The following is a 17,179-nucleotide window of genomic DNA, read 5'->3' on the forward strand; positions in this document are numbered from 1 at the left end:
TAATGAAAACTTCTGATGGAATTTCCTATAACAACTACCTTTTCCGTAAAAGAGCGACAATAAATTTTAGAGCAGGATTTCTCAATCTCATTCTGGGTCAGACAATTCACTGTTGAGCAGCTGCCTGATGCTCTGGGAGAGGCTTAGCAGCGCCCTTGGCCTCAGCCCACAGGCTGCAGGTGGTGCCCTGTGGTGAAACTATCAAAACGCCTCCGGGGGAGGCAGGCAGCTCTCCCTTGCTGTGACATTTTAAATAAACTCCTAGGGGACAGTCACACTGGGTGGTAGCCACTGCTTTAGATGGTGATCCATGCACACCCAGGTTTATAGCAGCACCATTCACAGCAGCCAAACTATAGGACCAGCCTCGGTGTCCATCAGTGGGTGAGTGGATAAGAAAATGTGGTGTAGACACACAATGGAATATTACTCAGCCCTAAAGAAGAATGAAATGATGGCATTTGCAGGTACATGGAAGCAAAAGAAGCCACAGGAGGGAGATCAAGGGTTGTATGTTTCCTCTCATATGTGGAAGCAGTAGTTGGCAAAGGAAAAGAGAGATAGGGGACAGGTCTTGTAAAATTCAAAGGGAGATCAGGAGAGGAAAAGAGACGGGGGTGGGGGAACATATACAGAGGGACAGGGAAGTGCTAGGGAGTGATATCGGCCAAATTATATTATGTGCGTGTACAAATATGTAATAACAGATGCCATCATTATTATGTGCAAGTATTATGCACCAATAAAAAGTACATGGCACACTCCTGTAATCCCAGCTGCTGGGGAGGCTGAGGCAGGAGGATCCCGAGTTCAAGGCCAGCCTCAGCAACTTAGCGAGGCCCTAAGCAACTTAGTCTCAAAATAAAAATTAACAAAAAAGGGCTGGGGGTGGGTGTGGCTCAGGGGTTAAGCAGCCCAGAGTTCCATCCCCAGTAACCCCCCCCCCAAAAAAAAAATATATATATATGGAAAGAACAGATCAAGAAAAACCTCCGGGACAAACACCTAAGGATGTTACTGCAGCTGGGTGGTAGCGTGCTCTAGATGAGGTGTCCCCGTCACTGTAAACCACAGGTACCTGGGAGCTAGCTTCTGCTGTCATGTGCGTTGGCTCAGGATGGTGAAGGCCCTTATAGCTGGACGAGTCTGAGCCCTTAGGATCCCAGCACAGAGATAATATCCATGGTCCGACTTAGATCAGAACCAGAATCCCAGACGGGGAGCTAGCAGCCCAGGTAAGTCTTGCATATGGAGAATCCATTCGTTGGTTGATTAATCATTGGTCAATTAATTATTTTTTACTGGTGCATAATAGTTGCACGTAATAACGATGGCATGTGTTACTACATATTTGTACACAGCCCACACCTGGGTCTACCAAAGGGAAGACTGTTGCCTTCTTCAATAGTCACGAGTAGGGATCACGGAGGGACCTCCATCCACTCCAGACAGGAGGTGACAGTCACAGAATGTCCCATCATGGATTTTCCCACGGGGGGGAACCGGCCGCCTTTCTGGGTGTTGCAAACCGCCACTGAGTGGGGCGGGGGGGGAGAGGAAAGACGTGGGGTCCGATTGTGGCACATGCCCTGCTGCTCAGTGGTGAGCCAGACAAATGGCAGAGAGCATGAGCAGGCTGGATGAACTGTCTTACGTCACCTCCAAGGGGACTAAAAAATGTCCAGTGACCCTGGGTGACAGCGTCAATCAACACAGAAACCAGTGTGTGGGGTTTTCTCAAAAATATTAAAAGTGCATCTGGCGACCCCATCCTGGGTGTGTATCCACAGGAAATGAAATCCCTAGCAGCACCCGCCGCGCCCACGTTTGATCCAGCGCTATTCACCTTCGCCAAGAGATGGAAATGGCGTTGATGGAGTGGGCCCCTAACAGGGTCGAGGTCCAATTAACTCAACAAGAAGCGTCCAAAGTGTCCCAAAGCACAGATAAGAGAAATGTTTGAGGATATGGAAAGGCTGATCATCTACCTCTCGGTTTCTTTCCCCGCGGGCTAGCGGGACAGACAGAAGGCTTTTTCCCATTCGCCAACCACTAGGAAGTCCCACGGCTGGACACAGACCACAGGTCCAGCCAGATATAGCGCTCCATCATCCAGGGGACACGCAGGTCAGCGAAATCAGAGGGAGGCCACACCCCTCCCCTCGAACGGACGGACGTACCTGTCGTTGGGCAAAGGTGACCCAGCCAGCTTGGCCACCGTGGGGAAGATATCCATGTTGCTCGTGGGCTCGTCAATTTCCAAACCGGCCTCGATCACCCCCGGCCACCGAAAGATGCCTGGGACCCGAATACCTCCTTCCCAGTTGTTGGCTTTCCCTCCTAAAAAAAAAAATCCCCCCAAAAAAGAGAGGGGACAGGGATCAGCGTTTAGTCTCTTCAAAGCTCACGCACGTCCGTGTACTTTTCAGTGCTCGGTCACTCTGGGGACAAACGAGTACTCTCAGTGGGTGGGCTTCAAAGAGCACTTCAAGACTGAGACGGCGCCCACGGTGGTGGGAAGAAATAAACGACAAGGTCAACGCTATGCCCGACAGGATCAGCTCTGCAAGGTGGCCCGCGAGTCCTGGCTTTGAACCCAGAGAAGGGCACCCCCCAGCTAAAGAAGGGTGGGCAGCATTTCCCAGCCGGCGAGAAAGCAGATCCTTTCCCCAACCCACACTGGAACCCAGCTCCGTAAAGACTTCAGTGATCTTTTTTTTTTTTTTTTTAAAGCCCAGGAAGGTTGCGACTTCTGGCAGCAGAAGGTGGTAAATACAAGCTGCTTTGAGCCACCCGATTTGTGCCCACTAGTCACACTGGTGCTAGGAAATGAGGACTTTGCCCTGTGCCCTGTGGCTGCACCGTGTTTGTGTCACGTCCCCGCAGTGCGCTGGTGCTAGACAGAATGATCATGCCTCGTTCCAAGCCTAGTCACCGACGACGACAAGAAAGCAGAATAACAAAAACCTGTTGTCACTGTAGGTCATCACCAGAAGAGCTCTCCCCGTGCAGTTGGAGAAAGAAGCTTTGTGCCCAGGAAGCAATTAGAATCTAATCAAAGCTACCAGACAAGGGACCTGGGAGACACCGCGAGGCTCAGGGTGCATCCGAATATCAGCAGATGAGGTCAGGCTGGAGTCCCCAAGCCTTGCAGGTGTGTGTGTGTGGACGATGAGTCAATATATGAACTGCTTCTCTAGAGCAATACCTTAAGATGCATTCACAGTCTAACCTAGAGCTGGGTAATGCACGATCCACGTTGGCTATCAATGCCATCTAAACTGAGGAAGTTAAATCTCTACGACCGCCGGGGTGCCCAGGGATCTTGGAGCACGTCTGCCTTTCTCAAAGATGGGGTCTCACGGATGAAGACTTGGAATCTGTCACCAGCAAGATGCATTCAGCTGTTTTACGTGCACAGACATTCAGGGGAAATTCACGTGCCATTCCCACCTGCGTGTGTCATTTCTGATCCGGGGTCTGGTGACAGCCGAGGCTCTTCCCTTATCTTTCTCACATCACCTCAAGGTAATGGACTGATATGCTCTTACCCCGAGTTTCCGACCCGAGAGCCCTTGGCTTTCCAATGAGGGAGGCTCCATATCGACATGCACACAGACGCTTGATAAATAATTATTTCACAAGTCAACCAAGTGCGTTAGCATTTTTCAAGCCAGAGAAGCAGGGATGGCCCGAGGAATTAGCTCAGGGGGTTTGCGTGAGGACTGTTCCTGGGTAATCACCATGAGCCATATTAATTGCTCAGCTATTATGTGACGTGGGTAGATGCACACACCTTATCTCATTAAATCCTCACACCTGACCCATGAAGGTACAGCTAGCTGGCTCTCTGCATTGTAAGCATGCGCAATCTGAGACGGAGACAAATGTAGTGACGTGCAGAACGCGCCTTGTCTCAACGGTAGAGTTACTGATACAAATCCAGCCGAGTCCATCCCTGAAGCCCGTGAATTTGTACAGTTCCTTCATCTCACTTCATCTAACGTACACCTGGCTGCAGAGCCACGTAACAGCGTGGGTAGGAAACCTGGCTGTTTAAAAAGCAGATGGCCCCACAGGCATCCAGAGGAAAAATCCAAGGTCTGTGTATGTCACGTGTCTGGAATGCATTCCCCCTCGGGGACCTTGGTAATGTCCCCGACTTCCAGGTAACGGGAGATGAGTCTAACCAAAGTCAAAACCAAAGAAAATTCCTAGAGAAACCCGAGGACCTGAGTCCCATTTCAGAGACTCCAAATCTCCCCAGAAAATTCCAAGCCACAAACAGCCACGTGCACACAACACTCACACCTGCCTGCAAAGAAGTGGCTTATGTGTGTGCAGGTGACAGGCCCAGGGCACCCTCAGTGGTGGCCCAGGACCTCAGGGAGGCAGCTGTCTCTGCAGCCCCCAGACCCAGCCTCCTGCCGACCACCGCGTGCACGGTGGTATAGTATCAGATACGGCTTCCTCATCAACTGTCAAAGTCACAGAGGCAAATACGATTGCTCATCAGATGGCCTGGCTCCAGTCCTTCTCCTCTCGCAACGTGACGTGGAAACGAAAATGCAAAAAAATGTGCCCAACAAACAGGCTGAAGAGCCACGGCCCGCTCTTCCCCAGAGCACAACCCATTCAGCATCTGAGAAAACCTGGTCCAAGTTACACAGCAAGTGACCGAAGCTACAGAGAGAGTTTCAAGGATCTGTCCTTAGGTTGTTCTGATCTCAAAGTCACCAAAGGGGACACAAAGATATATGCATGGGGTTCGTGCCCTGCAGAAGCTCACAACCTCCAAGGATAGGGGGTTGAGAGGTTGTCACACGTCCCCACTTTCAACATCGTGACTGCCCGCCACAGAAGGCCGATGGCAGGGTCCTGGGGCCCACCAGACTGCCACAAAGTCCAGGGCTGCAAATGTTTTCTCTACATAAGATCCAGATGGCAACTATCATTAAATATATTTATGGGGGGGGCTTTCCCCATGACCCAACTCTGCAGCTGAAGCCAAAGATCAGCAATCGTCTTGTGCAGCCTCGCAGATAAGCATGACTGTGTTTCAATAAAACTTTATTTATAAAGCCCAAGCTTTGGGCCACCTCTTGCCACCTTTGCATTAGTTCATTGAATTCCGGTTTAGGGTTAGGCTCCAACCCTGTCCTTAACCCAGACCATTAAGTTCTTCAACATTGAGGGAATCATCACAGCCACTTAATGAACTATATTTTTACCTAATCAAGCTCCTTAATATCTTCTGTCTACATTATATATCTGCCTCTATATGTAAATATCTTATATATATATTATATGTGAAATATAATGCATATATCACCTATATTATATGCTATATAATCATATTATATTGCATATAATGTTATATATATATATTATGTGACACATAGTATATAATGCAGATATTATATAAAATACCTATGTTATATATATTCTGGCCTGTAATATAATCATATCATGGTTGGCTCACTCCCAGTGTTACCGTTCCCCCCTGGGAGTTCTCTTACCGGTACGTTACCCTGGCTGGGTTGCTCCACGACACGCTTTGCAAGGTCCCCTGCTCAGAAATGCATTGCAAAGGATGTCATCCTGATGCCAACTGCACAGAGCACACTTACCCCAACCTAGACATCACTGCCTGCTGCAAACCTAGGCTGGAGCGTGTGTGTCTGCAGAGCCTCATCCTCTTGGGTCATGAAGAACCAAAGGACGTGAGACTAATCAAGCAAAGAGAAAAGAATACATCCGAGAGAGATTTTGTTGATTCGCAATTAAAAAATAAAAAAAAAAAAAACACCAGAATGCTGTTTTGTAGCTAAGGGTCCTTTCCGTAAGCAGGAGTATCAGAAGAACCGGTAACACCGTTGCCGATCAGCACAAAGAGCTAGTAGATCTAACCTCCTAGAGACCACCCAGGACCCTGCGCTCTCTGGGGTCCTACCTGAGAACCGAGCCCACACCCAGCATGCTCCACGCAGCCCATCAACAAATGCACCTCGATCGAATGGAACCAAATGAATTTATTCTATAAATGAGGGGAAGGTGATCTTTCCAAATTGAAAAGGCCACTCCTAGAAGACGTGCCACCAAGAGCAGCCTCCCGATGAGCTCACCTGCCAACTTCTGCAGACAGGACCGCGGCATAACTACCATCTGATGAACCACCGGGGATCCCCATGGTATTTCTTCCCCCCCGCCCCCGGTTAAAAATCTCAATCGCTGGTGCAGCCAATTTGGAAAGCAGTATGGAGATTTCTTGGAAAGCTGGGAATGGAGCCACCATTTGACCCAGCTATTCCCCTTCTTGGTCTATTCCCTAAAGACCTAAAAAGAGCATGCTACAGGGACACTGCTACATCGATGTTCATAGCAGCTCAATTCACAATAGCAAGACTTTGGAACCAACCCAGATGCCCTTCAATAGACGAATGGATTAAAAAATTGTGGCATTTATACACAATGGAGTATTACTCTGCATTAAAAAATGACAAAATCATAGAATTTATAGGGAAATGGATGGCATTAGAGCAGATTATGCTAAGTGAAGCTAGCCAATCCCTAAAAAACAAATGCCAAATGTCTTCTTTGATATAAGGAAAGTAACTAAGAACAGAGTAGGGACGAAGAACAGGAGAAGAAGATTAACATTTAACAGGGATGAGAGGTGGGAGGGAAAGGGAGAGAGAAGGGAAATTGCATGGTAATGGAAGGAGACCCTCAGGGTTATACAGTGGAGGGGGTAGAGAGAGAGGAGGGGAGGGGAGGGGAGAGGTGGGGAGGGGGGAGGGTGGAGGATGGGAAAGGCAGCGGAGCACAACAGACACTAGTATGGCAATATGTAAATCAATGGATGTGTAACTGATGTGATTCTGCAATCTGTGTATGGGGTGAAGGTGGGAGTTCATAACCCACTTGAATCAAAGTGTGGAATATGATATGTCAAGAAATTTGTAATGTTTTGAACAACCCACAATAAAAAATTAAAAAAAAAAAAAAAAAAAAAATCTCAATCGCTCCCTGAAAGCCGTGTTGTTCGGCGAGGCAAACGGATGCCAAAATCAGTGATTTTTTTTTTTTTTAAAGCAACTCATACAATCCGTTGCTTTTGGAATTTGTGCTTCAGGGAGAAGATAGATGCGTTTCTTGCAGGTGTCGGGGGGAATTTTAAAAGCATCCTGCAGGATGCCAGAGGGTGTCTGTGGTTGAACACTTAGGAAAATATGACTCCCCCCTAGTCTGCAGAGAGAGTCCGTGCAGTTAATTTATCTATTCCACTGACATGTATCACTTGCCCATCGGCAGAGGGAACGGAGGGAGGGATGAGCCTCCTTCAGGGTGACCTTGACGAGAGAGATGGCAAAGATGTTAGAGTCCGTTTAACTGAGTTGTTTCTGAGATTCCAGGAGACCCTGCCCCGTGGAGACCACGAAAGCCACTTAAACTGCATTGCAGGTGAGCACCCCTGATCCAAAGTGCTTGGCAAGTGAAGGATTTACTTATTTAACTTCTGCAAGATTTGCATAGCAGGGTCACATCCTTGAGGGTGAGGGACCAGCTCCAAACACAAAAATATACTAGTTTTATCCTCCCCTTAGGCACAAAGGCTAGAGGTCATCTTACGCCACATTGTAAATGACTCTGGGCGTGAACAAAGTTTGGTAGATGGAATTGTCTGATTTGCACGCTGCCTCCGTGTTGGAGAAGTTGTAGAGCATTTTGGGTTTCCGAGGTTGGGATGAGAGTGTCCCACCCAGATCTATGGAAGAGCCACTCTGGGTTCCAGATTAACAGGGGACAGAGACAGAATGAAACAAAGACATCCTCACGGGAAACGTCAGATGTGCACAGAAGTTAAAAGAAGGTGTTTGGGGCAAGGACCTTCATGTTGGTGCAGAGAATTCTTGCAGAGGTGGTGTGAGGGAAAGACCAGATCCATCACCTCCCGGGACACACCCCCCCCCCTTCCCCAACCACGTCTGGCAGCTGCCACTCATTCTGCACTCTGTCCCCGCTCACCCACGGATGCACACTCAGGTGCACTGTTGCTTGGCGGTTGTGAACCGTGTGCAGGTGTCTGTCTGCACTTTGTGTGCATCTGAGCCTCTCCACGCTGTTTTCTGCACTAAGGACCGTGCTACTTTACACGGTTACTCTGTAGCAGCGTGCAAGGATTCCGTTCCCGCAACATCCTTGCCAATACTTTTCCCTCTCTCCTCTCCTCCCCTCTCTTCCGCAATACTGGGCACGGGACCCCGGGCCTCGGGCACACTCGGTACATGCTCTACCACGGACCTACGATCCCGGTCCTTTTCATTTTTATTTTGAGATATGGTCTTCCCAAGTTGCCTAAGGACCTTTGATTCCTGCCCCAGCCTCCTGAGTCGCTGGGATGAGAGGCAGGAGCCTCTGCCAGGTTCTTTCATGCACTTTAACAGCTGCTATCTCTTTGGGTTTAACATGCATCTCCTGATGATCAGAGAAGGTCACTCGATTTCAAATACTCTCAAGAGCAAACGATTAATAACCGAGGAGGCAGAATGTCCATTCACCGGATCTAATGATCTGACACTGTTTTCATAAAATATAATGTCACGATGAGCCCCATCCACACGCACAACTAAATTTTGTTGATTGGCAATTTAAAAAAAAAAATAAAAATCGATACCAAGATCAGGTGTTGGGGCTGTACCTGGGAGATATTGCTACAAAGCATCAGGGAGACCATCAAGAAACCCATTGGAGAAGGTCCTGGGAGCCACGCATGGTGGCTCATGCCTGTCATCCCAGCAATTTGGGAGGCTGAGGCAGGAGGATAGCAAGTTGGAGGCCAGCCTCAGCAATTTTAGCTGAGGGCTTAAGCATCTTAGCTACACCCTGTCTCAAAGCAAAAAATAAAAAAAAAAGGGCTGGGGATGTGGCTCAGCGGTTAAACACCCCTGGGTTCAATCCCCAGAACTAAAAAATGAACAAATAAAAACCCTTATTTAGAGGGTGAAGTTGGGGGTGGGGACACTTGTGCCTTCATTAAGAGAACGGACATTAAGTCCCTTCTGAGTTGTAGGCAGCAATTCCCACTCCTGAAGGCCAAAGCCTGAATGTGGACATTCTTCAATATTTCAATGGCCCGGATGGAATTTTTCCAGGAAATAGATACAAGGGGTCACGGATTAATGTGAATATTGTAGAATTTTTTGTTGTTTACTTATTTATTTTGCTGTGGTTAAAAATCCTAACAACTTGGTAGGAGAACATAGTTAGATTAACTAATCCCACTAACGAAGACAAGGAATCCTTGATCACTTCTCCCCACATTAGTGATCAAACCCAGGGGCTCTTTACCAATGAGCTACATCCCCAGCCCTTTTAATTCATTTTTTATTTAAAGAGAGGGTCTCGCTCAGTTGCTGAGGCTGGCCTCCAACTTGCAATCCTGCCTCAGCCTTCAGAGCCACCCGATGACATACATGTGCCACCATGCCCCGTTAATCCTTGATTCTCCAGTGGAGAGATGGGCTGTTCCTTGGTTTTGTGAGGTCAATATGATCACTGTAAACATGTAGAAAGTACAAGCCGATTTATTTTGGAGGCGAATACTTCAGAAAGTACTGCAGGAACCAGCTCCTTGATGACATTCATAAAATCCGAGCAGAATTCTACCCTCGAAACATTCCATCTCGCCTCTCCGTCCGATCTCCCTTTAAGCTCCAGCTGATTCACAGACAAAATTCACCCACATCTAGATCTTACCAGGATAATCACACTGAAAGCACATTTCCTTTAAAAGGTGCGTGTGTATGGGGGGTGGGGTGGATAATCAATGCTTTCACTACCCCTTTATCTCCTAAATATTAAATTATCATGTTTAAAGTGCAAACGGCAGCAGACATGCAGCATTGCCAGCATTCAAAGGATCGACTTGTTGCATTTTGAAGAAGGCTCAGACCCTCCTTAGCTATTGTACTCCGTGAGCTCACCCCACGGGGTCTCTGGCCATCAAAGCAAAAATGCCAAGTGCGTCTCCTGTGGCTGCTGCGTGAACTACCCGGGCTCCATGCGCCTGGGCCGCCTGCCCTGCCCTGCGGCTCCCGCGTCCTGCCTGCAACTCGGCTCGGGAACCTGCTAACCCTTCCATTACGGTGACTTATGCACGTGCCTCCTCGGCAGCCCCTAGGCTCTTCCAGGATCTAACGGGCGTCTGGCGAGAGAAGGAGAGAGGCGAGAACCCGTGTGTGCAATGGAGTCTGCAGCTCCATCCTGAAAGACGCTGTCCTCTCCCAGAGAAAAGAAAGCGACCCTGGTCCACGCAGGCCACAGCCTTGCGGAGATCCGAAGGAAGCATCGCACCTTACTACCCACCCAGACCAGTTTCCACGGCTCACTGGGCTGGAACACGATGGGAAATGGGGGGGTACCCACCAGCGGGCCCTGGACACTGACTCCGACACGCGGAACTGCACCCCTGTGTGCTAGCTGTGAGGCTCCCCAGAGCTGGCACACACGGCCACTGCCCTGGGGTCTCCAAGCCTCATGGGGCTGAGTCCAGAGGTGCCCGTCGATAGAATTATAGACTTAGCTGCGTGCCGTGGTGCACACCTGTTGTCCTAGCAGCTTGGGAGGCCGAGGCAGGAGGATCACGAGTTCAAAGCCAGCCTCCGCCATGGCGAGGCTGTTGTGTCTGCCCAGAATCTCCCCAGAGGCCCAGTGCGCCATTCTCCACGAGGGGATGGACGAAAGCGTCCCGTACACCATCCTTCCACGGCTGCGGGGGCAAGCGGATTTCCTACGGCCCTCGCAGTACGCGGAACACCCACGTGACAGAGAAATGACCGGTCAACAGCACTTCCTCGATTCATTCTAGCGAGGTTCGAAGGTCACCTGTGTCCCCACTTCCGACACATCTCCTCGGCTGGCCAGGCAGCGCCACCGTCTGGGACACGGCGCTTCTCGGCCTGGCCACGTCCACGCACCCTCTCTTAGGAGCCGAGGGGACATGTCTGCTTGTGTCTCCCACCACACCCGCTGCAGATGTGGCTGAGTGACCAGGTGTGTCCTGTTAGGATCTTATCAAAGCCTTTGTGATGGGGGACACTTGGGTTATCACCAGACGCGCTGGTACCAGCCAGCACCTGGGTGTCACCAAATATCCCCCGGGGACCAACCTGATCCTTCGTGGGAACAGCTACGGTGACCCTGCGGCAAGAACCAAGTGGCAGAGGGGACCACGGTTTCCGATAAGCCAAACAATGGCTTCCCAAAGACGTCCTGGTCCCCATCCCTAGAACCTGTCAATAATGTCCCAAACACGGCAGAAGGGACGCTGCGGACATGACCAAGAGAAGCGTCTCGAGGTGGCGAGAGAGGCCGGGGTTACGCAGCTGGCCTCACAGACTCTGTGTGACAGAAAGGTACAAAGGGACAGAGTCACGGGATCAGAGGCGACGGGGCCGGAAGTCAGAGAGAGTCAGGGAGAAGTCAGCAGATGGGGGCTCAAGGAAAAGGCGGCCACGGAGCAGGAGGGAGGACAGCGCTTGTCCACTTTGCGCCTCTCACCTTTATAGATGCCGTTACTGCCGCCATGCTTCTGCCCCTTGGCGGTCACCTCCTCCACGTGGGCTCCGTGGTCCGAGGTGAAGTAGACGAGGGTATTGTCGGCCAGTCTCAGCTCTTCTAGGACATCCAAGACCTGCCCTGGGGGGGGGAGAAGAGATGCATTTTAACGCTGTTCCAGGGAGAAAGGGACAGGTCCCCTCCTCCGCTGGTGGGTTCCTTCCTCGAGGTGGGGAGGCCACCGCGGTGTGCGTGGAATTGACCTCCGTGACACCGGCCCAGGCAGGGCTCCCGAAGGAGCACCCGAAAGGTCCAGTCATCGAGGGGAGCTCACTTAGAAGAAGCATCGTCGTTTCTACAGGTAACCAGCCTCACGGGTCAGGAGTGGTTTGGGGGAACACGTCGGAAAGGAGAGGCAAGATCAGCCCTGACCAGCTGGCCACGGCCCTGGGCCACCAACCACCAGTGTCCCTGTCCTGGGAACCGGTATGGCAAGATGAAGGATCTTTGCCTCTCTCCATGTGTCTCTATCTTTGATTTCTTTCCAAAGTACTGGGGATTGAACCCGGGCGCTACCTCCTAGTTACACTGCGTTACACCCTGAACCTTTTTAATTCTATTCTATTCTATTCTCAGACACATTTTCGCTAAGTTGCCCAGGCTGGCCTCAGACTTGCCATCCTCCTGCCTCAGCCTCCCGAGTAGCTGGGATCACAGGGGCGCACCCCTGCATCTGGTATGAACGTCATCCTGAAAAAGTGACAGCAGACACCACCCAACTCGGGAACCCACTGTCAGGACCTCAAATGTTTTCTCAGTCTCACCTTCTTCTCTCCAAACCTCACGCTGCAAACCACCTGCAAATGTGACTTTATGGATGATAACTCTGACAGTAAGGACAAAAGCCGTCCTTTCTACCATCCATGAGTCCCCTCTGCAGGCAGAGAGTCTGGTTTCATATTCTCTACTTCAGGGCACACGGGACCCTGGGTGTGCAGACAAAGGCGACGATGCTATAACAAGATCAGCAACCCATTCGAGCTTGGACATCCAGGAAGTAAGAGTCAGGTGTGAGTCTGAAACTCGGATAAGTGGGTAGACCCAGTGAGAATCACCGTGGAGCCAAAGAGACATTAAATAGACCTCAGAGCCGGGCACGCGGGTGCACATCTGTACTCCCAGTGGCTTGGGAGGCTGAGTCAGGAGGATCGCAAGTTGAAGGCCAGCCTCAGCAACTTATCGAATCCCTGAGCAACTTACCAAGACCCTAAACAAAATATAAAAAAGGATTGGGGATGTGGCTCAGCGGTTAAGCACCCCTGGGTTCAATTCCCGGTACCAAAAAAAAAAAAAGAGAGAGACTAAAAGAATAAAGATGTCTTTCTGCCGTTTGATCGCCAATGCCACAGGCCAGAGTAGGTTCGATCTTTCTCAATTTTTAACTCAAATGACAAACATTTCTGGATCCTGCACCGTATACATAAATGTCACTCAGACACCAGGAGTGAGACAGCTGGCAATCTGTCTCCCGGGGTCAATCATCGTCAGCACGACATTTATTACGGTCCGACCTGGTACAACTAAGCGAGCCACCTGTGCGCGGGAGCTCATTTGGCTCTGGGGTTATTTGGCTGCGACACAAACCTAAGCCTTCTTTCTTTGAAAGTGATAATTAGCTTAACGAGCAGAAGTAGAAGCAGCTCCACGATATCACCCCCACCCCTACTGTGAGAGGAAAATTCCCCTTTCTTCCGCACACGACTTCCAGGTAGAATCTCACAGGCAGAGGACCCAGGACGTTGCATTCTTCTACTGCAAATAATAATGGAGCACTATTCCTTCATTTCAAACCCCATTCACCTTCCATATATGTAGAAGAATCTTAGCACCAAGAAATTGCAGTAAAAAAAAAAATGCTTTGTAACATACGTGGCTTCTGCAACAACTTGTGTTCCCCAAAAACAAAACAAAACAAAACAAAAAAAACAAAGCAAAAAGACCCAAACCCACACACATATGTAGGGCAGGTTTCCCTGCAATTGCCAAAACGTTGGGATGCCCTGCAAAAGGTGAGTGGATACCTAGACTGCAGAGAACCCAGCTGATGCAAATATTGAAAAGAATTGAGGGATCCCACTGGGCAAACACATAGAGGAAACATAAATGCGTGTTTTAAGGGAAAGAAGTCAACACGCCGTGTGACGTTATTACGGAAAAAGCAAATAGTGGAGATTGTAAAAGGTTCTGTGGTTGTGAGGGGAGACGGGGAGGGGTGGGTGAACAGGTTGAGCCTGGAAGATGTTCCGGGCTTTGACCAGAGTCTGGCAGGATATTGCAGTGGTGGATGCAGTTCGATACCCCAAGTGTCAATCAAGCCTTCCGTGAATAACAACGTATCAATCCTGGGTGGTCAGTAGTAACAAGCACTACATCGTGCAATAGTAACAAAGATGACGTAGTAACTAGGTCAAGGTGCAACTTGTCCCATAGAGGGCACAGGACATATATGAAAATTCTGTCCTTTCTATTTATTGATTTGGTTCCTTAGGATTGAACTCAGGGACATCCGACCCCTGAGCCCCGTCCCCAGCCTTATTTTGCATTTTATTTAGAGACAGGGTCTCCCTGAGTTGCTCAGAGCCTCTCTTTGGCTGAGGCTGGCTTTGAACCCACGATCCTCCTGCCTCAGCCTCCCGAGCCGCTGGGATGACAGGCGTGCGCCACTCTGCCTGGCTCTACTTTCTTTTCAATTTTTTTTTTTTTAGGCAGACCTAAAATGGCTCAAGTATAATTTTAATTCAAATGCACCTTGGGCTCCTGGCCTTCGTTACTGACCGGCTCAAAGTGTGTTTGTGCAGAAGCCACCTGACCTAGGCTGTGTGCGCGGGGCTGGGGTGACATAGGGTTGCAGGGGCAGAGCTTAAATCTGGAGCTAGACTCCTAAGTCCTTTTCTTTGTTTAAGCCGGCCGCCTTGTGTGTCTAGTCACCCCCGTGGGCTACAGACCGACAGCTCCGTATTTGTGTATGTGCACGTGCATGCGTGCAGTCTCCTTCCAACCAAACCCCCTGGGTCCTTCTGCATGCTGATGCCCCTTGCCGAATATTTCCTCCAAATTCCACTCTTTTTCCAATGACCACGATGACATATCTAATGTGTCCCCAATCTTCTTCTCTGCCCGGAGCCATGACTCTGCTCTATCATTTCCATCTCCACCCGGGGCCGGGATGATTGCAAACGCAGCTGCTGAGGCCATCGCCAGGGGACCGGGGGACCCTGCAGGGTGGGCAATCGGGTTCAATCTGCTGAGAAATTGTCCGAGTCCCGATTCCCTCTCAGCCCGTGATTTTCCCCAAAGACGCACTCTCTGGACCTTGAACTCTGCAGGTTTTAAGCCAGCATCTCATCTATAGAGCCCAGAGCCCATTAACCATTTAATTTTTCATAAGATTGATCCTATCAAAGGTCTAACCTCTTTCTCGCCTCGAAATTCTGAACGGAAAGTCTCCCCTGGGAACAAATTGGGCCGCAGGATTGTCTCTTTCTATCCTTTTTTTCTCTCCCCGTCAGAGCCGTCAGCGGTCTGCAAATATTATTCTTTTTTTCCAGTAAGGTTCTTGAGATCTAATGATACCAATTTATATAGGATGATGGTTTTGAATTACCGACAGCGGGCTGCCGGGGAGCCTCTAAACGAAATGTTTTATTTCCAAAGCCTCCTCTCTCGTTGCTCCCGGAATGAAACAAATACAGAAAATAAGCCATTTCGAGAGCACTTTGGGGCTTAACTCGAGGCTCAGGGACCAGCTCACTGTTAAAGCGAGGGCTTTCTGACCCAATACCTTGTCACCCTCAAGAGGAGGGAAAAAAAAAAAAACGTGGAAATGCAGGAACGTGGCCGTTTCTCCGTCGTGAGCGGACACAGGTTGCAGAGGAAGGCTGGATGCTGGAGAGCTGTCTCGTGGCTCTGACGCTCTTGCAGAGACCGTGTGAAGCCACCGCTCAGAGGTAGCAGGAGGCTACTCCCTGCAGGTGGGATTCCAGGTGGCCTGTGAGCAAGAGGTCATCACCCAAGGTCCTTGAGTCCTCGCTTCTGATTGACGCTCCTGATGGAAACCCAGGTCCCCGGCTCAACCCTCGAGATGGGAGATGCAGCAGCTAAGAGCAGGTGGTCCTCTTGGTAGCGAAGCAGTCGTCGGAGACTTGGCCTGAGAAGTGCATAAGGCGCTCCGTGCCGAACGCTTGGTCTGGGACCAGCCCCCGAATTCCAGGGGACACAGGAAACCCTAAAAAGTCGTCTCCCTAAAACTGTGGGTGCTTCACCGGCTCGACAGGGGGACACGGGACTCCTGCATTGTCACTGAGGCTGGAGTTTTAAGATAGATGGGAGGCAGGGTAATTGCAGCCCGGGTGCTGGCTCCGAGTCTCCGTCTGCAATGATAAACGCTCGGCAGAGGCGTTGTGCATCGGAGGAGGACCTAAGAGCCATGATCGGAGGCTCTCCTGCAGCATGAGTCGAGGAGCACAGACACTCTGGCTCCAGAGAGGCCATCCTTTGTTAGCTCACGTAGGGTCAGAAGCGTCACCGACATCCCATCCGTCAGGGGACAGCTGTCGCCGCCCAGAGACTGATGGTGACCAGTGAGAAGCAATGTCCGCGTTTAACGTAGGGGAACTCGCTGTCGTATTTCCCCCTGAAATAAATGGTCAAGGATTTGCAGAACCACAGCCCTGATCTTGTCCCTTCATCGGAGGCTCAAGGGGCCGACAGATGGGCCACCTGCAAGTTGGGTCATTTATCTACGGGATAAAAATCAAGTTCCAAAGCTTCCAAAAGGCCGACTGATTCATGAAAATGCCCCATCAACTTTCACCATTAGCGGAATGCAGACAGAAACCACCCCGAGATGCCATCGCCACCTCGAGTAGAATGGTGGTTACAGACAGCAGCCGATTCTGGGGACGATGTGGGACCAAAGGACCTGTCGTCACACGCTGTTGTAGGGACTGTGAACTTGCAGAGCCACTATGGAGAAGAGAAAGGACGTTCCTCCAAAATGTTCACTGCAAAATTATTCAAAGTAAGCAAAGATGGCATCAGCCCAGGTGTCCATCAAAAACGAACACGAAGAAGATGTGCACTATTCTGTATGACACTCTAAAGTAAAGAAGGGTAAAGAATAAATCCCGCCATTTGCATCGAAACGGGAGGAACCGGAAGGCGTTATGTTAAGTGAAATAGCCAAACACCCAGAGAGACGCGATCCACATGCATTTTTTTTTTTTTTTGCACCCAGTGCAGTCCGGGGGGCTCAGTCAGGCAAATGTCCACCGGACCTCAATTCTGGGGCACGGGAACGAAACTCTTGTAGGGTGGGTTTCAGGGGCTAAGGAGGTAGAAAGAAGAAGGGGAGCCCAGTCTCGATCTCAGTCACACCCTCGCCATCCACTGACGGAGGGACCACTCCTCACTTCCGCATCCTGTCATTAACCTGAAAATCCCAAACATGTTCAGGAGCCGCGCCTCATCATGTCCCCCACAGCCGTGGACAAGTAGGCAAAGGTGACATTCGAGGACAGATTAGACGAACGTCGTCGTCTTTCAATCTGCTTGGCTCATT

At 50.1% G+C, this 17,179-nt stretch overlaps 1 protein-coding gene across 7 annotated transcripts in view; it reads right to left on the reverse strand.

Annotated features, from left to right (window-relative positions):
• Sts (steroid sulfatase) overlaps window positions 1-17,179 on the reverse strand; it is a 120,817-nt gene that overhangs the window by 11,210 nt on the left and 92,428 nt on the right. For all 7 annotated transcript variants that reach the window (XM_058579028.1, XM_046443344.2, XM_046443346.2 and 4 more), the window contains 2 exons: window positions 11,563-11,700; window positions 2,181-2,340 (listed from right to left, as the gene is read on the reverse strand). In XM_058579028.1, coding sequence (XP_058435011.1) covers window positions 2,181-2,340; window positions 11,563-11,700 — 298 coding nt within the window. The remainder of the gene's footprint in view (window positions 1-2,180; window positions 2,341-11,562; window positions 11,701-17,179) is intronic.

Source organism: Marmota monax, unplaced genomic scaffold (assembly GCF_021218885.2).
Source record: "Marmota monax isolate L192 unplaced genomic scaffold, Marmota_monax_Labrador192_F-V1.1 WCK01_AAM20220418_F8-fsc00168, whole genome shotgun sequence".
Taxonomy (NCBI): domain Eukaryota; kingdom Metazoa; phylum Chordata; class Mammalia; order Rodentia; family Sciuridae; genus Marmota; species Marmota monax.